This window comes from Physeter macrocephalus, chromosome 18 (assembly GCF_002837175.3).
Source record: "Physeter macrocephalus isolate SW-GA chromosome 18, ASM283717v5, whole genome shotgun sequence".
NCBI lineage: Eukaryota > Metazoa > Chordata > Mammalia > Artiodactyla > Physeteridae > Physeter > Physeter macrocephalus.
The window spans coordinates 39,747,380-39,771,224 of NC_041231.1; the positions used below are offsets into that span (position 1 = coordinate 39,747,380).

General features: G+C 41.3%; 1 protein-coding gene across 1 annotated transcript in view; it reads left to right on the forward strand.

Annotated features, from left to right (window-relative positions):
* The window catches only part of CHDH (choline dehydrogenase), a 98,220-nt gene extending 74,643 nt beyond the window's left edge, over window positions 1-23,577 (forward strand). Inside the window, exons 6-8 of the mRNA XM_024123929.3 lie at window positions 20,194-20,336; window positions 20,818-20,920; window positions 21,677-23,577. Coding sequence (XP_023979697.1) covers window positions 20,194-20,336; window positions 20,818-20,920; window positions 21,677-22,095 — 665 coding nt within the window. The 3' untranslated portion in view covers window positions 22,096-23,577. The remainder of the gene's footprint in view (window positions 1-20,193; window positions 20,337-20,817; window positions 20,921-21,676) is intronic.
* Window positions 23,578-23,845: the final 268 nt, after the last annotated feature.

A 23,845-nucleotide genomic window follows, 5' to 3' on the forward strand; every position in this document is an offset into this window, starting at 1 on the left:
GTATTCTGGGCTTCCCTGGTGGCGCAGTGGTTGCGCGTCCGCCTGCCGATGCAGGGGGGCCGGGTTCGCGCCCCGGTTTGGGAGGGTCCCGCGTGCCGCGGGGCGGCTGGGCCCGTGGGCCGTGGCCGCTGGGCCTGCGCGTCCGGAGCCTGTGCTCCGCAGCGGGAGGGGCCACGGCGGAGGGAGGCCCGCATACCACAAAAAAAAAAAAAAAAAAAAAAAAAAGAATAGTCAGCTGTTTATGAATGTAGCTAAAATAGCTGAGTAAGCATTAGCCTGTAAATCTAAAGACAGGGGTTGAGTCCTCTTTTTGCCAAGTGCTGTGGTGAATTTTACATATTGAATTGCAAATTCAGAGAAGCAGCTTCAATTCTGCTGGGGCTTCTGCTTTTTTTTTTTTTTTCTTGCAGCAGGAGAAGTAGCTTGAAGCCAGTTGACTAGGGTATTTAGGTGTTAACTAAAAGTTTCGTGGGAAATGAAATGTAATCCCACCAATCTAGTGAGGATTTAGCTTAAATTAAAGTGTTTGATTTGCATTCAATTGATGTAGGATATAGTCTTGCAATCCTTATTGAGCAGGAATTAAGTAACTTATACTTGCTTAGTGCTTTGAAGGCTCTTGGTCTGTGTAACCTAAATTCCTAGTCCAATACTGAAAGGATTGGTGTAAGGGATAAGAGTATTGTGGATATTACAATTACTGTTGGTAGGAAAGTTGTTTTGTCAAATCAAATTGTCATTTTACTTTTATATTATTTATAGAGGGAAATGTAGTTAGTGCTGTAGAATACGTGAGTCGTATGTAGAAGTATAGATTGAGTAACGCTGTGATAGCTATTAGTGTGGGTAAAATAATATTGTTATTTTTTGTTTTTTCTTGAATGAGTATTCATTTTGACATAAATCCTGATAGTGGAGGAAGACCTATTGATAATTGGGTGATGAGAACGAGGGTTGTAATAATGGGTATTTTATTTTGTGTGTGATAGTGTGGTGGTGACTGAGATGTAAACGAATAGTATGAATATGGTAAGTGTTATTATGATATATATTAGTAGGTTTAGGATTGGTATAGTTGGGTTTTACAATATAATGGCTGTTATTCACCCTATGTGAGCAATTGATGAATAAGCTATAATTTTTCATTGTTGGGTTTGGTTTAGTTACCTCATCCTCCAATTATAATAGATGGTATGGATATGGATAATATTAGGTTTAGGCTAATGGATGGTGAGATTTGGTATAATAATGACAAGGGTGCAAGTTTTTGTCATGTTAATAAGATTAAGCATGCTGTTAATGAGATGCCTTGTGTAACTTCAAGTACTCAGAAGTGGAATGGAGATAGTCCTAGTTTTATGGTTAGGGCTATTGCTATTACTATAGATGCTGTTGGATTAAAGATTTTTGTAATAGTTCATTGGCTGGAGTATAATAGGTTAATGATAACGGCTATTATAAGCAACATGGATTCGGTAGCTTGTGTTAGAAAGTATTTAGTGGATGCTTCTATAGCTCATGCGGTAAACTTTTTTATTGTAATGGGAATAATGGCTAGTATATTTATTTCAAAACCGATTCAAATAAGTAGTCAGTGGGAGCTGGTTATTACAATTATGGTCCCTGAGATAATGGTTGTTAGGATGATGATAAAGATGATGGAGTTTAATAGTACGAGAAGGATATAAACCAACATTTTCGGGGCATGGGCCCAATAACTTATTTAACTGACCTTACTATATATTATGGTGTAATGTGGTAGCACGAAGAATTTTGAATTCTTAAGCATAGGTTCAGTTCCTATGATTCTAGAAATAAGAGCATTTAAACCTCTATAGCTTACTCTATCACAGTAACTTTTTTTTTTTTTTTTTTTTTTTTTTTTGCGGTACGCGGGCCTCTCACCGCTGTGGCCTCTCCCATTGCGGAGCACAGGCATGTCCCCTGCATCGGCAGGCGGACTCTCAACCACTGCGCCACCAGGGAAGCCCCACAGTAACTCTTATCAGACATTTCTTATGTTTGTGGAGGAATGCTTGATGGTTTTTTTTGTTTTGTTTTGTTTTGTTTTAATTTATCTGTTTATTTATTTATGGCTGTGTTGGGTCTTCGTTTCTGTGCGAGGGCTTTCTCTAGTTGCGGCAAGTGGGGGCCACTCTTCATTGCGGTGCGCGGGCCTCTCACTATCGTGGCCTCTCGTTGCAGAGCACAGGCTCCAGACGCGCAGGCTCAGTAATTGTGGCTCACGGGCCCAGTTGCTCCGCAGCATGTGGGATCTTCCCAGACTAGGGCTCGAACCTGTGTCCCCTGCATTGGCAGGCAGATTCTCAACCACTGTGCCACCAGGGAAGCCCAGTGCTTGATGTTATAATAGGTAGTGAGACATGTCATATGCATATGGCTAGCGTTAGTAGTCAGAAGTTTTTTCAAAGTAAATGTATTAGTTGATCGTATCAGAGTCAAGAGTAGGATGCTTGAATTCATAGGAAAGAAATTGTTAGTAATAGTGTTTTGATGATAAGGTTGATTTTGTATAGTTCTGGTATGTAGGGGTTATGGAACGCTCTTAGAAATAGGATTGTTGAGAAAATGTTTATTATGATAATGTTGGCATATTCTGCTAAGAAAAATATGACAACTGGGCCTGCTGCATATTCTATGTTGAAGCCTGATACAGGTTCAGATTCTCCTTCTGTTAGGTCAAAGGGAGCTCGGTTAGTTTCTGCTCAAGTGGAAATAAATCATAGTATAGCTAAGGGTCATGATGGGAAAATTTTTCATAAATGCTCTTGTGTTGTGATGGAGGTTGAGAGGGTAAAAGACCTGTTTCTTAAGAGGACTGATAAAAGAATAATTGCTAATGTTACTTCATATGAAATTGTTTGTGCTACTGCTTGTAGGGCTTCAATTAATGCGTATTTTGAGTTGGAAGCCCATCTGGATCATAAAATGGAGTATACAGCTAGGCTTGATATAGCTAGCATAAATAATACTCCTAGATTTATATTATTAAGTGGGTAGGGGAATTCATATGTTTAGGGTTAGGCCTAGGGTTGGTTTAATGATAAATATGGAAATGGAGGAAGATGTAGCTGGTCGTAGTGGTTCTTTAGTGAATAATTAGACTGCATCAGCAATGGGCTGTAATAGGCCACATGGTCCTACGATATTTGGCCCTTTTTGAAGTTGCATATAACCTAAAATTTTTCATTCAATTAATGTTAGGAATGCTACGGCTAGAAGAATGGGGATAACAAGTATTAAGATATTAATTATAAACATTTTGTCAAGGGAGATGATTTGAACCTCTGGTTATAAAGGTTTAAGTTTTATGCAATTACTGGGCTCTGCGACCTTAACAAACCCTGGTCTTGAGTAATATATTATATGTATTAATTAAATTAAGATTATATCATTAATTGGTTTTAAGGCACTTGTTAAAGTGGGCCTTATTTCTCTTGTCCTTTCATACTGGGAGAACTATATAATAGATAGAAACCGGTCTGAACTTAGATCATGTAGGACTTTAATCATTGAACAAACAAACCTTTAATAGCGGTTACAGCATTGGGGTGTCCTGATCCAACATCGAGGTCATAAACCCTATTGTTGATATGAACTCTAGAATAGGATTGAGCTGTTATCCCTAGGGTAACTTGTTGATCAATTTTTTGGATCAATTAGTGATGATATGTTTTGACTGGTAAGTCTAGACTTTAATCACTCAGAGGCTTTTTTGTGTTCCAAGGTCACCCCAACCAAAATTGTCAACCCATATAAAATTTTGTTATTCCTTGGTGGTTTAGTTAGTTTTTTTTTGCTTAATTAATTAAAGCTCCATAGGACCTTCTCGTCTTATTTTGTTATTCCCACCTCTTCACAGTAAGGTCAATTTCACTGATTGAAAGTAAGAGACAGTAAAACCCTCGTGTGGCCATTCGTACAAGTCCTTATTTAGAGAACAAATGATTATGCTGCCTTTGCATGGTCAGGATACTGCGGCCATTTAACAGTTGTCAGTGGCCAGGCAGTGCCTCTAATACTAGTTATGCTACAGGTGATGTTTTTGGTAAACAGACAGGGTTTGCGTTTGCCAAGTTCTTTTTATTTTTTTAAATCTTTCCTTGAGTGCCTGCCTGTGTGGGATTAACAGCGTTTAATAAATAATGTTGAGTTGTATTTATTTACTATTAATTATCAGTATATTATTAGTTACTGATGTAAACTTATGCAAGGAGAAATACTTCTTGTTGCTCCTAATAACATTATTACCTCTGTCGGTCAATAGAATAGTCCAGTACAAATCTAGGAGTTGATTTGCTTGTTACTGGTATGAAAGTTATTGTTGAGCTTGAACACTTCCTTAATTGGTGGCTGCTTTTAAGCCAACTATGGTGTTGTCTGTCTTTACTCTCTAGATAAGATTGTATCCATTTCTAAAAAGCTGTACCTATTTAGATAACATTGTAAAATACATTAAAATTTATAAATATTTTGGTAATTTTTAAAGTTGAACTGACATTCTTTTCCTGGACAACCAGCTATCACCAGGCTCATTAGGTTTGTCACCTCTACTTATAAATCTTCTATTTTGCTATATAGATGAGTTTGTTCTAATAAACTGTTCATAAGTAGCTCGTCTGGTTTCGCCATATTTAACTTAAGTTCTTTGTTAGATGTTCCCTAGTTAAATCATTATGCGAAAGGTACAAGGGGTAAACTTTGCTTTTTGTTACTTTTAATGCTTTTTTCATCATTCCCTTACAGTACCTTCTCTATAGCGCCAGAGGATATTTTAAATTTCTATCCGCTATACTTTAAATGTTGAGTGAATGTTTTATTTAGTCTGCTTATATTAATAGATATGGGGAGAGGTGTTGGGCTAGATTTAATTCAGAGTATTCATAAATTATGAAATCTAGGTGTAAACTAGGTGCTTTATTTAAGCTACGCTTTGATTTATCCAAGCTCACTTTCCAGTATGCTTGTTACGACTTGTCTCCTCTTGTATGGTTAATATTTGCTAATAGATTATAGGAAATTATTATAACACTTGACGAGGGTGATGGGCAGCGTGTGCGTGCTTCATGGCCTTCTTCAATTAAGCACTCTATATTCTATTTTTTTTTTTTTTTTTTTTTTTTTGTGGTATGCGGGCCTTCCTCTGTTGTGGCCTCTCCCGTTGCGGAGCACAGGCTCCGGACGCGCAGGCTCAGCGGCCATGGCTCACGGGCCCAGCCGCTCCGCGGCATGTGGGATCCTCCCGGACCGGGGCGCGAACCCGGTTCGCCTGCATCGGCAGGCGGACGCGCAACCACTGCGCCACCAGGGAAGCCCCAATATATTCTTAATTTACTACTAAATCCTCCTTTGGTTTTTAGTTTTCATAATTCGTGTGTGAGAAATATATTCTTGAAATAGAAAATGTAGCCCATTTCTTCCCATGCTATAGGTTACAGCTTGACCTAACGTTATTATGTGTGATAATTATGCTTACTTTTATTCTTTTTTAGAGTTTGCTGAAGATGGTGGTAATATAGACTGAATTAGCAAGGGTTGGTGAGGTTTATCGGGGTTTATCGATAATAAAACAGGCTCCTCTGGAAGGGTGTGAAGCACAGCCCAGACCTCTGAGTTTTAAGCTGTTGCTAGTAGAACTCTGGCAAATAATTTTGTTCTTGTAGTTATTTGGGTTTAGGGCTAAGCATAGTGGGCTGTCTAATCCCAGTTTGGGTCTTAGCTGTCCTGTAGTCAGGAAATACTAAAGTCACCTTCGTAGTCTATTTTAGTTATGGCTTTTTACCGCTTAGTTAAAATTTAACTTCACTTTATATCACTCTTTAACACACTTCACACCGAGTTTCTATTAATTTGGGTTAATTATATGACCACAGTGGCTGGCAGAAAATTTCCCAACCCTAGTTAATATAACTTAGTCGAACTTTCATTTATGGCTTAATTTTTATCACTGCTGTTTCCCATGGGGTGTGGTTAAGCAAGGCATTATTAGCTACTCATATTAGTGTGCTTGATCCCTGCTCCTTTTAATCTTAATGATTTAGAGGGCATTCTTACTGGGGCACAGATGCTTACATGTGAATTTTATTAAAAATTAATAGAAAGGCTGGGACCAAACCTATGTGTTTATGGACTTGGTAAACTCATCTGGGCATTTTCATTGCCTTGCTTTAGATTTTAAGCTACACTAACGGGCTGTTTTTACATAGTGAAGTAATATGTATATGGTTGCTTTATGTTGGATTTAGTGTTAAAATTTTGATAAAAGTGGTCTATGTAAATGGTAAATATCTAAGTAGTTGATTGGTATGGTTGGGGTTTATTTTCTAGGTCTATCTAATTCTGAGCATTCAGTTCATGTTTATTGAGTAGACAGCTAAGTTCCGTGTATTTATGTTTTTGCCTTGTTTTGGGGGTTTGGCAAGGCATTATAGGCATGTAGAGCATGGGATTTAGTGGGGGGTAAAGAGGGTTTGTTAAACAGGTCATATCTGTTTACTGCATGTGTGTGTGTATGTACGTGTATGTGTGTGTATGTGTGTCCGTAATTTCCTTATGGCCTGTAACCATTGATTGAATAACACCTTATGGTTGATGATGTTGGTAAATAATATTCAATTAAAGTCCAGCTACAATTTATTTGACTGTGTTAAGGCCTCAGATGGCCATAGCTGAGTCACAGCATCCCTTTAAAAATTAAAAATTAGCAAATGCATGAAATCACAGTTATGTGTAAGCATGGGCTGATTAGTCGTTGGTCCGACGAGATGTCTTATTTAAGAGGCAAGAGTGGGCTCTTTCAGGTGAGATGGCCCTGAAATGAGAACCACTTGTCTGATAAAGTTCATTAGTAGAAACTGCCACAAGTTATGGGCCCGGAGCGAGAAGAGGGACACCCCAAGCGGGTTGATGGTTTCACGCAGCCTGCTGGTTACACTTGTGATCTATTGGATATGGTACACCCGTTGACTGGAATTGATTTGACTTAATGTGCTATATACTGTCAATAAGATAATGTACATGCTTATAAGCATGGGGTAAATAATTAATGTACGATTGTACATATAATGTACTGTGTACTGTCAGTAAGATAATGTACATGCTTGTAAGCATGGGGTAAATAATGCACATTATACATATAATGCATTATGTACGATATGGTATTAGGTACATATTAATGTGGTAGTGCATATATGCACGAAGTACATAGTAGTTTATGGTAAAAAGAGGTTATTTTAATACTGACATGGTACTTAATAATCTTGTAAATGTCCCATAACAAAGTTTTAGGGAATGGTTTAAGTAGAATTTCAGTTTTGGGTGCTGATGGTGGATCCGGAGCTTCTTCCTTGAGTCTTAGGGAGGGAATGTTATTCTCCTTTTCTGGTTTACAAGACCAGGGTAATAGATATACTACAAACACTCTTCATTTCAGGAGATTATTTTCAGTGATGCTAGTTACTGACATTAGTACCTGAATTAAAAAGAAACATAAAATAGATGCTGGTTGTCCGATAGTAATGAAGGGGTACTCCACGGGTTGTCCTCCAATTCATGTTAGTGTTAATAGGTCTGCTACTAGTACTCAAAATAGGCATTGGCTGAGATATCGAAATATTATGCTCTAGAGGTCAAAATGTTATGCTTCGTTGTCTAGATGTATGGAGCATTGGGATGAGTGCTAGAATTAAGACTGAAAAGATTAGGGCCAGTACTCCTCCTAGTTTATTGGGGATTGATCACAGGATTGCATATGCAAATAGGAAGTACCAGTCTGGCTTGCTGTGGGTGGTGTTTTGAGAGGGTTTGCTGGGGTGTCGTTGTCAGGGTCTCTTAATAAATCGGGTGAAAATACCACTAACATTATTAGTACTAGAACTAGTAATAAGGCACCTAGATGTCTTTGATTGTATAGTACGGGTGAAATGGAATTTTGTTACATCAGATGAGATGCCTGGGGGGTTATTAGATCCTGTTTTGTGAAGGAATAGTAAGGGGACAGTTGTTAGTGCTGCAACAATGAATGGGAGAATAAAATGGAAAGCAAAGAAGCGTGTAAGAGTTGCTTTATCTATTGAAAAGCCACGTCAGATTCATTTGACAAGGCTTGTGCCGATATATGGGATTGCTGAGAGGAGATTAGTAATAACTGTTGCCCCTCAGAATATTTGTTCTCAAGGTAAGACAGAGCCTATAAATACTGTGGCTATGACTGTAAATAAGAAGATGATTCCAATGTTTCATGTTTCTAAAAAAGTATAGGATCCATAATAGAAGCCTCGTCCTATGTGAATAAATAGGCAAATAAAAAATATGGATGCTCCATTTGCATGTAGGTATCGGATAACTCACCCGTAGTTTACATCTCGGCAGATATGTGTTACCGATGAGAAAGCAGTTATTATGTCTGATGTGTAATGTATTGCTAGGAATAAGCCTGTTAAGATTTGTAATACTAAACAAATGGAACCGAGATCTCATCATGATGAAATGTTTGATGGGGCTGGAAGATCAATAAATGCACTGTTAATAATTTTTATTAATGGGTGTGATTTTCGGATGTTGGTCATTAGTGTTCTTATAGTTGAATAACAACGATGATTTTTCACGTCATTGGCCATGTAAGAATAATGATAACATACACTGTATTTATTTTTAAGTACTATTTTTGTAATTAGTTTGGTGGGGTTTTCTTCAAAACCTTGGCCTATTTATGGTGGACTTGGGTTGATTGTGGGTGGTGGTGTCGGTTGTGGGATTGTGTTGAATTTTGGTGGCTCATTTTTGGGTTTAATAGTATTTTTTGATTTATTTAGGGGGGATGTTGGTAGTGTTTGGTTATACAACAGCTATAGCTACTGAGCAGTAAGTGTCCTGAGGTTTGAGTTTCTAAGAAGACTGTTTTAGGTATATTTCTTTCAGGATGGATAATATAATTTTCAATGGTATTTTATGTTTTAAAAGATGAGGAAGTAGAGATTGTATTTCAAGTTTAACAGGCTAGAGGATTGAGTGGTTTATAATACAGGTGATTCTGGAGTGTTTAGTGAAGAGGCTATAGGAACTATGGCGTTGTATGCTTATGGTGCTTGATTAGTAACTGTCACTGGTTGGCCATTGCCTGCTGGTGTTGTAGTTATTATAGAGGTTACTCATGGTAATTAAATAGAACTATGCTTAGGGTGAGGGTAAAGAGGGATGAGAGAAAATATAGTTTGATTAGGCCTTTTTGGTCTGATACTAGTGTAGAAAATTTTATTTGAATGAGGGAGGTAGTTTTTGGTAAAATACTTTCTAGTTAGATTAAATCTAGGAGGGATGATGCTGATATGTATTTCTTCCCATATCTAGAGTTACACTATAACAATCATTGATCTCATATGTAACTATATATCATCATTTTATCAGAGGCTCAGTCACACATTTGGTAATGCAAGAAACAACAATTTTGTAAAACAGGCAATATAAAAAATAATATAGCTAGCAGTATTAGTAAGGTCATACGTAAAAATTTAAAAGTCAAGAACTTCCATTAGGTGCAGCCCAGTATATCCCAGTTCATCTGACTTAGTCTGTTGTGTACCAATGCTTATCCTGAAGGGACATTATATATTGGCATTGTCCATGAGGCACCCAGCCCAATTTCCTAGTGTTACTAGGCTGGTTATCCCTAGTACGGTTTAATTTCCCCAGCATAAGGGAGCCTTTAAATTTAAATGACCATAGCCTGGTGTTAACCTTCTGGTTGCAGATCATGGAGCATCTGATCTGCATCCAAATATAGATTACTGAGTTAAGCTTCAGAAATAAATTTAGAGTGTCCTTTTAATAATTCAATTAAACTTTGCAACAATATAATATAACAGCAAGGAACTATCTGAGAAGTGAGTCTTAGTGAATACAGACCTCAATAAACAGAATTAGAATTTGATATCCACTGAAACGTCTCTTTATCCCTAAAATTACCCTCATTTTTATCAGATATATCCAAATCAAGATTAATTTGTCTGCAAATTAAGTTTGATAAAAGGCCTCCCAAGGCCAGGAAAGCCACTCTAAGGACCTGTCACAGATTTTGCCTTATAGATTTAGGTGAATCCGTCCCTTTTTGAGGTCCGCAAAAATAACTTGAGATTCCTGCACCTGTTAGGAGGTGGCTTTACTAATTTATCTTATAAAGCTGCTGGGAACCTAAGAGTTTCCAATCTCTGGAGGGATCAGATAGAAAGAAAAGAGAAGTGTTTCAATTCTGCTTACAAAGGTACAATTTACCAAATTACTATAAGTCATAATTAGTTTGAGGGGGTTTCTTTATTTCTGGAAAACACAGATTAAAAGCTAGTAGTGTTTCAGACAGAAACCATAAAAATTATAACCACGTTCATCAGTTTACTCAATCCTATGTAACTAATCCTTTTTGTTAACAGTTTCCATTAGACTGTTAAAAATATCTTACCTGGGACTTCCCCAGTGGTCCAGTGGTTAAGACGCCAAGGGTTCCATCCCTGGTGGGGGAACTAAGATCCCACATGCCTCGCGGTGCAGCCAAAAATTAAATAAATAAATAAACAAACAAACAAAGCCATAAATAAAACAGCTACTCAAAAAAAAAAAAAGTCTTACCTAGTTTAGTAGTATGATTTAAAAGTTATCAGAAACCTGTACTTGTCTAAAGCCCTTTCTGTGAATCTTCTTGAAGAGGAAGCAGTTTTGCAAAGCATCAGTTTAACTGTCTGTGAATGACAGAGTCTTAAAAAGGCAAGGTTAAAGATCTGATTACAATGTTTTTGACAAAGAAGCTTAACCAAGTTTCTGTCACATACAACATTTTAAGATAACTAATATTATAACAATACCAGGACATATCCAAATTTCAGAAACTTTATAATTTCTAGAATGTGTATATTAATAATATTTATCCATACAGTATATTCTAAGTAGGTTTATCACTAGTGTGATAATGCTCTCCATGTAATTTAACATACCAAATAATACTAGTTAAATATTTCTCTCTGAAATGCCTCAGAGACCCTCTAAAGAGGCCCAAAGTTAGCTGGAGGTCAAAAGAACTTTAATTAAAATTTGGTATTTAGGAGATCGAGGCAAGATGGTGGAAGAGTAAGACGCGGAGATCACCTTCCTCCTCACAGATACATCAGAAATACAGCTACACGTGGAACTTCTCTTATAGAACACCCACCGAACGCCGTCCGTTTCTTTCCTTTCTATTTTTTCTCCCTTTTATTTTGAGCTGTGTGGATTAAAGGCTCTTGGCACTCCAGCCAGGCATCAGGGCTGTGTCTGTGAGGTGGGAGAACCAACCTCAGGACACTGGTCCACAAGAGACCTCCCAGCTCCACGCAATATCAAACGGTGAAAATCTCCCAGAGATCTCCATCTCAACACCAAGACCCAGCTTCACTCAAGGACCAGCAACGAACAGTGCTGGACACCCTATCCCCAACAAAGAGCAAGACAGGTCTACAGCCCCATCCATTAGCAGAGAGGCTGCCTAAAATCATAATAAGGCTACCAACATCCCCAAACACACCACCAGACGTGGACCTGCCCACCAGAAAGACAAGATCCAACCTCATCCACCAGAACAGAGGCACTAGTCCCCCCAACCAAGAAACCTACCCAACCCACTGAACCAACCTTAGCCACTGGGGACAGCCACCAAAACCAACGGGAACTACGAACCTGCAGCCTGCAAAAAAGAGACCCCAAACACAGTAAGATAAGCAAAATGAGAAGACAGAAAAACACACAGCAGATGAAGGAGCAAGATAAAATCACACCAGACCTAACAAATGAAGAGGAAATAGGCAGTCTACCTGAAAAAGAATTCAGAATAATGATAGTAAAGATGATTCAAAATCTTGGAAATAGAATAGACAAATTGCAAGAAACAGTTAACAAGGACCTAGAAGAAATAAAGAGGAAGCAAGCAACGATGAGCAACACAATAAATGAAATGAAAAATACTCTAGATGGGCTCAGTAGCAGAATAACTGAGGCAGAAGGACAGATAAGTGACCTGGAAGATAAAATAGTGGAAATAACTACTGCAGAGCAGAAAAAAGAAAAAAGAATGAAAAGAACTGACGACAGTCTCAGAGACCTCTGGGACAACATTAAACGCACCAACATTCGAATTATAGGGGTCCCAGAAGAAGAAGAGAAAAAGAAAGGGACTGAGAAAATATTTGAAGAGATTATAGTTGAAAACTTCCCTAATATAGGAAAGAAAATAGTCAATCAAGTCCAGGAAGCACAGAGAGTCCCATACAGGATAAACCCAAGGAGAAACACGCCAAGACACATAATAATCAAACTGTCAAAAATTAAATACAAAGAAAACATATTAAAAGCAGCAAGGGAAAAACAACAAATAACACACAAAGGAATCCCCATAAGGTTAACATCGGATCTTTCAGCAGAAACTCTCCAAGCCAGAAGGGAGTGGCAGGACATATTTAAAGTGATGAAGGAAAAAAACCTACAACCAAGATTACTCTACCCAGCAAGGATCTCATTCAGATTTGATGGAGAAATTAAAACCTTTACAGACAAGCAAAAGCTGAGAGAGTTCAGCACCACCAAACCAGCTTTACAACAAATGCTAAAGGAACTTCTCTAGGCAAGAAACACAAGAGAAGGAAAAGACCTACAAGAACAACCCGAAACAATTCAGTAAATGGTAATAGAACCATACATATCGATAATTACCTTAAATGTAAATGGATTAAATGCTCCCACCAAAAGACACAGACTGGCTGAATGGAAACAAAAACAAGACCCATATATATGCTGTCTACAAGAGACCCACTTCAGACCTAGGGACACATACAGACTGAAAGTGAGGGGATGGAAAAAGATATTCCATGCAAATGGAAATCAGAAGAAAGCTGGAGTAGCAATTCTCATATCAGACAAAATAGACTTTAAAGTAAAAACTATAACAAGAGACAAAGAAGGACACTATATAATGATCAAGGGATCGATCCATGAAGAAGATATAACAATTGTAAATATTTATGCACCCAACATAGGAGCACCTCAATACATAAGGCAAATACTAACAGCCATAAAAGGGGAAATCGACAGTAACACAATCATAGTAGGGGACTTTAACACCCCACTTTCACCAATGGACAGATCATCCAAAATGAAAATAAATAAGGAAACACAAGCTTTAAATGATACATTACACAAGATGGACTTAATTGATATTTATAGGACATTCCATCCAAAAACAACAGAATACACATTCTTCTCAAGTGCTCATGGAACACTGAAAAGCGTTGATTCCCCAAGGAGAAGTGTGCCTGGTCTGCACATGGCTGTGTGCAGTAGTTAACCTACATAAGAAAGATGTGAGTTTCATGTTGCTTGTTCTCAGTGAAGCCACATTGAGTCAGTCTTCCAGGAGATTACAAGCATTTGTGACTTATTCTAGAATGTCAACTGGGATCTGTGTCACATTCACTAGAGGAAGAAGAATTAATTTATTTAACATTTACTATTTGCATTTAATATGCTAAGTGCTTGGTATATTTTACCTCATTTTCTCCCAGTTACCCTATGAGGCAGATATTTTTTATCCTCCGTCTTATAGCAGAGGAAACTAAAGCCCAGAGAGAAGTAAGTTCATTGCTTAGGGTCACAAAGTTAATAAATGGCAAAGCTGTGATTTAAGCTATTTGATTCCCAAATCCTTGTTTCCATAATACTGTGCTGCCCCCAATCTGTTGTTGGCAAAGTCTTTCTTTCCCTTTTAAAAGTAATGTAACATTTAGCTATCTGGTTTACAGCACTCCTCGTTTCTAAAATCTTTAAATCATACCGCTTTCAGCCTTCTCCGAAGTGCTCTCAACTTCCTGTGATGTAATTCACCTAGCTGAGAAGATGGGAATTCAGACAGAACACAGAAACATTGTAGGGTCTCTGCATACTTCTGGGATACCAATCCCACTTACTAGCGTTTGGTCTGCCTTCTTCATTCCTGTAATCATCCTTGATAGAGAAGACTGAAACAAAACGAGAGTTAAGGAAGTGTTCGTTTTCTTTGTCCTCCATTACCTGGTATTTTGTCGGCAATACTACATCCATTGCTTGGTGGTCTTTCTTCTAGCACTGCCAAAAACCCCTTCCTGATTTTTCTTTACATTTTCTGTCCTGCAAGGCTGAGCTCATTTTGAACTTTAGCCATACTGGGACTATTCTTGGATGCTTCACGCTTCTTTTATTCATCTTTAGTTGTATACTCTTCATTCCATCCTTCATGTAAGTTTTCTCTAGATCTGGGATATTTTTTTCAGAGTCACCTGTGTAACTTCTGACATGTCTCTCTTTTCTCTTTCTTTTTATGATCATTTAAAGGTAAAAAAAATTGTTAGAAAGTTAAAAATTCAGTTAAAATGTAAAACTTGTGCTTTTGGAGGTTTCCAAGTACTCTTGACCCATCTTACCTTCTCTTATATAATCTCAAGTCCCTTATAGAATCCCATATAGATTCCCCTATGGAATCTCATTTTCACATTTTTAAAGGAATACCTGATTATACCGGGGTTTCTCCTTTCTACCCATCTGATATTTAAGAATAAGAAGGTTGATTTCTGCTTATATTCTTGCTACTTCTATGACGACAGACAATTCCTTTCTGTTACTGTTTTGGTCTGGAATGGCACTTCTTCCAGGTAGTGCTGAAATGTCAGCATTCAAGTTAAGAACTTCTCAAATACTGTACTTTTAATCAAATAAAACTTCACATATAATTTTTGGTATCTGTTCCCATGACTACAGTCTTTCCCTGTGCTCATTTTCTGATCTATTAGGGACACATATCTGGTTGGTGGTCTCCCAAAAACTCTCAGAAATATTGTTTCTATATTTTGCCCTTATCCTCACCACATACACTTCAACTTGCTTCCATACCAGGTTCATTAGTTTCAACATAGTTGTTATAGGCAGAATCAACTGTATCTTCTGCCTACTTGACTACCTTTTCTAACCTGTCATTTCTTTGGCCTAGGACACGCTCCACTTTTTAGTCAGATCTTAAGTCTCATCCAACTAAGTCTCAATACTACTATGAGATCATATTTACCCTGCTAGTCTATCACTGTAATAAAATGTATTACCCATGTTTTTTAGGAAAAGATCTCATGATTTTAAATACTTTTTTACTAAAAACAAATGAATAGTCATATCTTAAGATATGCCAAATTTTGGGTGAAAAATATATATAAACTTTTGTTTATCTGTAATTAAGTTATAGTCTAGTGTTCTAACACACCATGCACATACATACATTCTTCTTAAGAAAAAACATTTTAGAGTCTTTACAACACTATTTCACGATAGATTTAAATTTTTCAATAATCACTTTCACACAAACTTAGCAGGTCCTTTTCACTCACTGAATTAGAAACTGTATTTTATGAATATTTTAAAAATTAATTATCAGTTTCGTGTATCAGATTATTTCTAATTTTCTTCCTTTAGGATTCACCAAAAGCCCAGCTACGCCGGACAATAGAATGTTGTCGGACCAACTTATGTAACCAGTATTTACAACCTACACTGCCCCCTGTTGTTATAGGTAGGTTAGCAGAGAAAAGTGCAATCATGATTCTCAGTGAAATATTTTCTCTGGTTTTAACAATAAGCAAGCTTTCTAGAGTTCAACACTACAAGTTATTTTTTCCTTTTAAGATGTGATCGAAAGGTAATATGTCTTTTTCATTGTTTACTTCCATTATCAGGTCCATTTTTCGATGGCAGCATTCGATGGCTGGCTTTGCTCATTTCTATGGCTGTCTGCATAATTGCTATGATCATCTTCTCCAGCTGCTTTTGTTACAAGTAAGATAATTATTTTGATGCAAAATATTTTGTTGAATATTAGATATAAACAGTTGTTCTTAAAGCCAGTAGGCAGAAACCATTGACAATGTATTTCAGGAACCATTAACTTGTATTTTCTGGTTATCTCCTTTAATTAACTATATTATAGTTTCTTAAGGGAACAGAGGACCTTACTACTAATCAATTAATTGGACACTACATTATACTTCTTGTTATGTTCATGAGTACTTAAGATATTCTTATTTATAGAATATTGAACTTTCTTATATCTAAATTTAAAAACCTGACCCCATATATGCACTACCAAATGTAAATTAGATAGCTAGTGGGAAGCTGCCGCATAGCACAGGGAGATCACCTCTGTGCTTTGTGACCATGAGAGGGGTGGGATAGGGAGGGTGGGAGGGAGGGTGATGCAAGAGGGAAGAGATATGGGAACATATGTATATGTATAACTGATTCACTTTGTTGTAAAGGAGAAACTAACACACTATTGTAAAACAGTTATACTCCAATAAAGATGTTAAAAAAAATTTGGTATTTGGGAGGTTTATCAAAAGGTCTCAAAACACTTGGTCAAATATGATCATAGGTCATTGTGAGATAATGCATATTCCTTAACCAAAGTTACAAGAGATCTCAAAAGCAAATACACATCACTTAAAGGCACAGAAACTCACACAATCTGTTATCAAAAGCAGCATTCCAAGGAAACTCTGTGCTCTTACTAAAGAGAGAAAACCAGATCCGGTCTTGTACCAGCCTGCTTTTAACAACAAAATTGACTTAATTAACTGTACTGTACACCTAGCCAATCCTGACCATCCACAAACCCTCCATCACTTTCTGTATCCATATTAGTCTGCCCCCCATTCTCTTCTCCATTGAGAAACAACCAGCTCTAAGACAGACTCACTTTCTTTTCCTTTAATAAAATGCAATTCCATTCTCATACCTTCTTCACTGCAAACACACATCCTACTTTCCTGCTGTGCACTGAAATGCTTCCTTTATTATTTCATGTTTATTATTACATGTTTAAATTAGAGCCCTCAACTCTTAAAAACCTTAATTTCTAGTGAAAACTAAGAGGTAAGCAATTATAAACTTTTTTTTTTTTTGGTTGCTCTGGGTCTTAGTTGCAGCAGGCAGCCTCCTTAGTTGTGGCATGTGAACTCTTAGTTGCGGCATGCATGTGGGATCTAGTTCCCTGATCAGAGATCAAACCCGGGCCCCCGGCATTGGGAACGTGGCATCCTAACCACTGCACCACCAGGAAAGTCCCAGCAATTATGAACTTTTACATTAGCATTCTGTAGATTGGTAAACATAAATACTAGTGATAATTTCTAGAAACATTTGCTTTCTTATAGAGAACATCTCAGGGTGGCACCAAACATACTCATTAATAGTCCTAAATACATTTAGTTACTCTGTTTAGTAATTGATGTCTCAGTATCTTATTTTATTTGGGAACCACCTAGCTATTCAATAAACTTCCACCACTTAATTTAGAACAACTCTAAATTTCAAGTATATTTCCAAGTATCGGGAGAGATTATTCTTAAGTAGACATTCCTAAAATATAATTATTCCTAAAAAGTTCACCCAAAAGCTCATCTCACTTGTATTTAATTCACTTAAAAAATTTCATCACGGGCTTCCCTGGTGGCGCAGTGGTTGCGCGTCCGCCTGCCGATGCAGGGGAACCGGGTTCGCGCCCTGGTCCGGGAGGATCCCACGTGCCGCGGAGCGGCTGGGCCCGTGAGCCATGGCCGCTGAGCCTGCGCATCCGGAGCCTGTGCTCCGCAACGGGAGAGGCTGCAGCAGAGGGAGGCCCGCATACCACAAAAAAAAAAAAAAAAAATTTTCATCACACCAAGTTATTTTCCTTGCTGACAAATTTACAACAGATATAATAAGATCTTCTTTGACTTCTATTAAATCTAGGTACAATAAAGGTATTATACTTAATGTTGATGACAAAGACATGTCTATTTAAATTAACAAACTTAAACTAAGTTTAATACCAGATATTAATTTAATACTGAATATTTCCCAGTTTACGTGAACCTGAAATTAATTCTGGCCAGTTAACTTCTGTACTTTTGAAAATTTATATAAGCGCTAAATTTCCCTTAAGCCAATTAAATAGAGCTCATTAAAAAATTAGTTTTGGTAATAACATCCAAAGGTAAGGACATATATATAACGCACACAGATATATAGACAAACACAACCAGAGATCTCAAAGCTTCATTTTCTAAACTTAGTTATGAATCAGGTATTATAAGACTCACTAGTTTATAAATAATGGTTGGAATAAGTAAAATTTAGAAAGCTTTCCTTCCACATTTGTTTTTCCCCCCTCAATCTCAGGAATTATAGATGATCTAGATAAGATAAGTGATCCTGAGAGGCCTGGTCTCAAGGCACAGGGCGAGAAAAGCAAGGTCTCCCAGAAGGAGTTGTTCCCTCAGGGTCAGAATTCTGAAAAGACGTTTTATCAAGCTTCCCTTTTCTAACTGTATATGCAAAAAGAACCAGTTTTGGAATTTTCAAGAGTTTCACCTAAACCAGTTTTCTCTGGAGTCTAAAGAATATTCTGGCCACACAGTGTTATGATAGAATATCATCTTTTTCTTAGTCACAGGCTCATAGCTAAAATCTTTCCAGTCAGACAGAATTCTCCCAAGAGGGCTCTGCAGTGGAACAGAACCAGAATTTCCCATTTCATAAGGCAGATGGCCACCACAAATCGCAACACAGAACACAGAGTACAAAACACACACAGGCACGGCTGTCCTAATCAGACACTCCCTTAAATCCAAGATTGCAGTCTCTCAGAAAACCTCCTCCAGAGACAGAGAACTTCAGATCCAAGTACTGACGAACAGAGTAAATGGAAATGTCTCAGGTCTTCAGAGATTTCAAAGGGAGGAAAGGAGGGCAGTTTGAAAGAAGAGGGGAAGGAGTGGGGGGACAAAAGGGGTGGCCTTACGGACATCTCCTGCCACCTGCAGACGCCCAGGCATTACGGGACTTTTCTCTGGGCTTCCAGGAAGGGAGGACAGGAACTCGGCCCTACCAGAAACCAGATACCAGATAATTCAAGTTCTCTGCCCACCGGAGGTGATCAGGCTCTGGCGTTCAGATAACTGAAGCCCTTCAACCAGACTCCTGCATCCAGAAGAAAGGAGGGTAGGATAGGAGGGGTTGAGAAGAGGAAGGGGAGAGGGAAGGGCAAAGGGGTCAGCAACCTCTCTTGTTCCTTACCTGGGCGGGGCACTCTGGCCATTCATCTGTGTCAGGAGGAGATCAGGGACAAGAGGGTCCCAGTGGTGGCCTCTGGCTCTGGTCTGTCGGTAGGTGAGCTGGTGCCTGAGCAGTCAGGATGTCAGTCGTGGTGAAGAAGAGATTCCACCAGAGTCGCCAGCTGTTGCAGGAAGGGAGACCCCTTCCAGGGCCCAAGAGTGGGCTCTCGAGTTGTTAGGGAACCATTAACCAAAACCACCCGCCTTGGCCAGGCACGATGATAGCCTCTTGCCTGCGGCGTCTCACAACAGGAGGTCCCGAAAAAGAACATGGTGCTGCTGGTGAAAACTAACCGGGAGGATTTGGGAGGGGCCAAAAGTGGGCAGAGACGACCAGCCTCCCAGAATCCTTCACGCTGGGATCCATCTTGGCTGAGAGATGCGCGCGCCACCAGGAAGGACCCTGAGTCAGACGATGGGCCAAGCAAGATGCTTGGCCAGAGACAACCTGGAAACTAACCCCATCACCGTAAAACCTGAGACTGTGAGCCACGTGGCAGAGCAGTTCTCCTGGGTTCCCTTACCCTCCTGCTCTCTGCCCAGGGCGCCCCTTCCCAATAAAGTCTGTTGCTTTGTCAGCACGTGTGCCTCCTTGGACAGTTCATTTCCGAGTGTTAGAGAAGAGCCCACTCTCGGGCCCTGGAAGGGGTTCCCCTTCCTGCAACAGTGGGAGGTTGGATGGAAGAGGGCCTTGACCTTGATCACGGCCTGTGTGTGAAGGGTGGGCTGCAGTAGGGTTTGGACGTCCATAGGACAGCAGGTCCCACAGTCCAGTTGGCAGTGGTGGAGTCAGGGGAAGGGGCAAAGCTGAAGCCCCTTGGCATGGAGCTGATATCGAAAGCCATGGTGTTGGGTGAGCCCACCTCGGGGAAGGAGGACAGAGTCGAGGACTTGGGTCCAGGCACTAGAATACAGGCCAGGAAGAGGGGGCTGGCCCACCTGCCACGCCTGGACTTGCTCTTCTGCCTCATCGTCTTCTGATCCTCAGGGGATGGAGCCACGGCCCATCTGGAAACAGGTGGGTTCATCCGGAGCCAGCCTGGGGTCTCCCACCCGGACATCCAGTTCCACTTCCTCCCTTCTCAGGTCATCGACCATGGGCGGGTCCCCCCACAGCAGGAGGCTTACCAGGTGAGCAGGTCGACTCCCCACTGCAGCAGGGCCTCCAGGGTGGGCGGCCCAGAAGGCGATGCCCTGCTCTCCAGCTGCCCAGAGTGTCTGAGGGGAGGGAAGGGGGTGGGGAGCCAGAGGTAGAGTGAAGCAGACTGCGTGGTGCACAGCAAGGCCACACCCACACCCAGCTCGGGGCAGCTGCACCGGGTCCTGAGTACTAGAAATGGACAATGAAGCCGGCTCTGCCCAGGGACGGCCAGCCCCTGAACATCTGAGCCATCAGGTATGAAGCCAGGAAGCAGGAGAGAGGGACTGAGGTGATTTTGATGCCTTTTGTGTGTGTTGGGGGTGGGGCTGGTAAGATGCAGGTAGATTTTAAAATGTATCTGCTCTTAATTGACTCTGGGTGTCGAGTCCCAGGGACCACAGGAAACCCGGGGCCTCTCTAAATGACTAAGCTGCGGGGTTAACGGGTCACCGCCTCTCTGGGCTCTTCCAGGTGCATGTGGGGACCATGCGGGGCACGAGCGTGGGCTGGCTCAAACTGAGAAGTGCCAACCCCCACGACCACCCTGTGATCCAACCCAACTACTTGTCAACAGGTAATTCAGCCACCTTTGTCTCTCCCAGACCTGGGCTTGTTGGGTCGTTGATGGATTGACTGACTGAATGAATGCCTTTATGGGGTTCATATTTGTCCCTGAATCTCACCCCTGGACCCCATTTTTGCGACACAAGTCACATTCTGTCCTCCCTCCACCCCATTATCCTGGGCTGTGAACGTGCACGTGTTGCTATGTAGTGCCCTCGGTCACTTGAACTAACCCTGACACACCATTTTACACAGTAGGCAGGATTTGCGCTTCCAGAACAATCTACCAAGAGATGCAAGGAGATCTGGCTGTGTATAGATAGCTCACAGAACATTTTTCTTACTGTTCCTGTGAGTATCTTCTAAAAGCAAATTACACTCCTGGGCCTGCCTCTTTATGCACAGCAAAACTGCACAGTCCCCGCTGGGCAGGTTTTGCCCGGTAATACTCACGCTGTGGCAGACGCAGGACGTGTAGTCTTATCTCTATTTTATAGATAAGAAAATTCAGATCCCCGATTTAAACGTAGGGCCTCTGGGGCGAGCTGTGTCCGTCTAGGATGCTGTCTGTTTGGGCTTCGTGGGACTCTCCTTGGTTGCACTGTAACTGCTGATGGGTAGGTGACAGGCAACCTGGTGGCTCGGACCTCCATGTCCCTGAACTGTGTCCCCTTGGGCAGCTTCTTGAGCCTCTCCCAGTGGAGAATCTTCCAGCGAGGCCAGCATGGTAAGAGGAGGCATCTAACCTGTTTCTTCTCCTTGACAGAAACTGACATCGATGACTTCCGTCGGTGTGTGAGGCTGACCAGAGAAATTTTTGCACAGAAAGCTCTGGCACCGTTCCGGGGGAAGGAGCTCCAGCCAGGAAGCCACGTCCAGTCGGATAAGGAGATAGACGCCTTTGTGCGGGCAAAGGCAGACAGCGCCTACCACCCATCGTGCACCTGCAAGATGGGCCAGCCCTCTGACCCCATGGCAGTGGTGGACCCGCAGACCAGGGTCCTCGGGGTGGAAAACCTCAGGGTGGTCGACGCCTCCATCATGCCCAGCGTGGTCAGCGGCAACCTAAACGCCCCCACCATCATGATCGCAGAGAAGGCAGCCGACATCATCAAGGGGCGGCCAGCTCTCTGGGACGAGGCTGTCCCTGTCTACAAGCCCAGGACCCTGGCCACCCAGCGCTGAGGCTGTCCCTGAGTAAGAAGGCTCAGCACGGCCCTTGGCGCCAAATGTGCTTTCCTGGATCTCTCTAGAATGTTACAATTTGATGGCCAAGAATTGGATAATTTCTTAAGAAATGAAACCAGTATTGGTCAGTGAATCGGGTTCTTTCTTCCCAGCATGTCCCTGGGGGCCCCGTGGGGAAGGCCGGCATTCTGGCTGGGGCCCCTCCTCCCTGCCTCCGGGTAGGACAGCAAAGGGGACGGGAGGCCGGTGGAGAATGGGTAACTCCGGCCAGGCCCTTGTCTTGTGTTCCGCGGCGCTCTCCAACCCAGGGTCCTGCTGTGTTCCTGGGTCCTGATAGGACTTGAGGAAAGTGGTTGTCTCCCAGGCTCCCTCTGGAGGCAAGCCCGTCCAAGAGCAGGGTGCTTGCACAGAGGCTGAGGCATCCTCCCCCTCAGGCTGAAAGCTGCAACGGAGGCCGAGAGGCCCACAGGAGTTAGGGAGCGTGGAGCTCAGCTGGGATGTGTGCACAAGCCTCCAGTGTCCAGAGGGAAAGCTGCCTGCTGGAAGAAACAGGCTTCTCCTTTCTCTGCCGCTTCCTGATTTCACTCCCAGAGTGAGGCAGGAACTGGTGCTCAGTTGGGTCCCTCTGAGGGGCTTGCAGCCCACCTCTCTGATGCTCTGGTTCTTATTAACACCATCAGCCCGATGAGAGGAATTCTGGAACTTTTTCCAGGACTCGGGAGTCTGCAGGGCCTTTTCGCTACCATGGGTTTCAGGGTTTAGCAGTTTTAAAGATTTTCCTGTTGCCAGGAAACCTAGAAACCCAGAGCAGACCTGCATCCCTGGCCCTCTCCATGCAAAGCCTCCCTCTCAGCCTGGGGAGATGGATGGCTCAGCAGTGGCCACGGCTGGCTAATTCTCATTCTCCAGACGTCCACAGCAACAGACCAGGCGGGAGCCAGACTGACGGAAAAAGCAGTCAAGTAAAACTGTGATCCTGATCCTGTAAAAAAAAAAAAAAAAAACGTGGTTGAGTGAAAGAAAAATAAATTGGCAAAGATTTGAGTTTGGGGGGGTGGGAACAGATACAAAGTAACATTTAAGACAGCTCTCTGATCTTTAAACTTCCTATAATTCAATAATGCAATCCCGTAACTTATCTTTGAACTGAGACTGTCATTATCCGGACTGTCTTTACAAGGTAATGAAAACTTGAATGCATTTTGGATTGATTTTTCTGACAATATCCAAAAGCCACTGTCTATGGCGAGAACGAATGGAAGTGCTATATGGAAACCTGTCGTGCTGGACCCAGAATCAGGAGGGGAGGAAAATGGAACATTCCTGGCTTCACCCTGGATCACAGTGGATTGAGGAGCCTTGGAGGCCTGACAGCTGCAACTTAACGTTTCTGAGAAAGATTTCCAGAAGGGTGGAAAGAAGAAAGCCATCACACCATCCTTCCTTTAAAAATCTTTAAGCAAATCTTGTTTAATCTTACCTGTATCTTGCTTTATTTTCGGTTCCAACGGAGGGTCAAGAAAGAAAATTCTACATCTGCCAAGAGATGTCTTTCTCTTAGAGAGGTCCCCACCTGCCCACAGGCCTCCTCTGGGTCTCGGAGCTGCCTGCGGGGGCGAAGGAACAGTAGGGGTGCAGGTGCCAGCCCGCTGCTCTGAGGGCCACGAAGTGACATGTCAGGTGTGCGGGGGGGGGGGGGGGGGCGGTCCCAGGCCAGGGTGTGGCTGCGCTGACCTCCTCTGGCCCC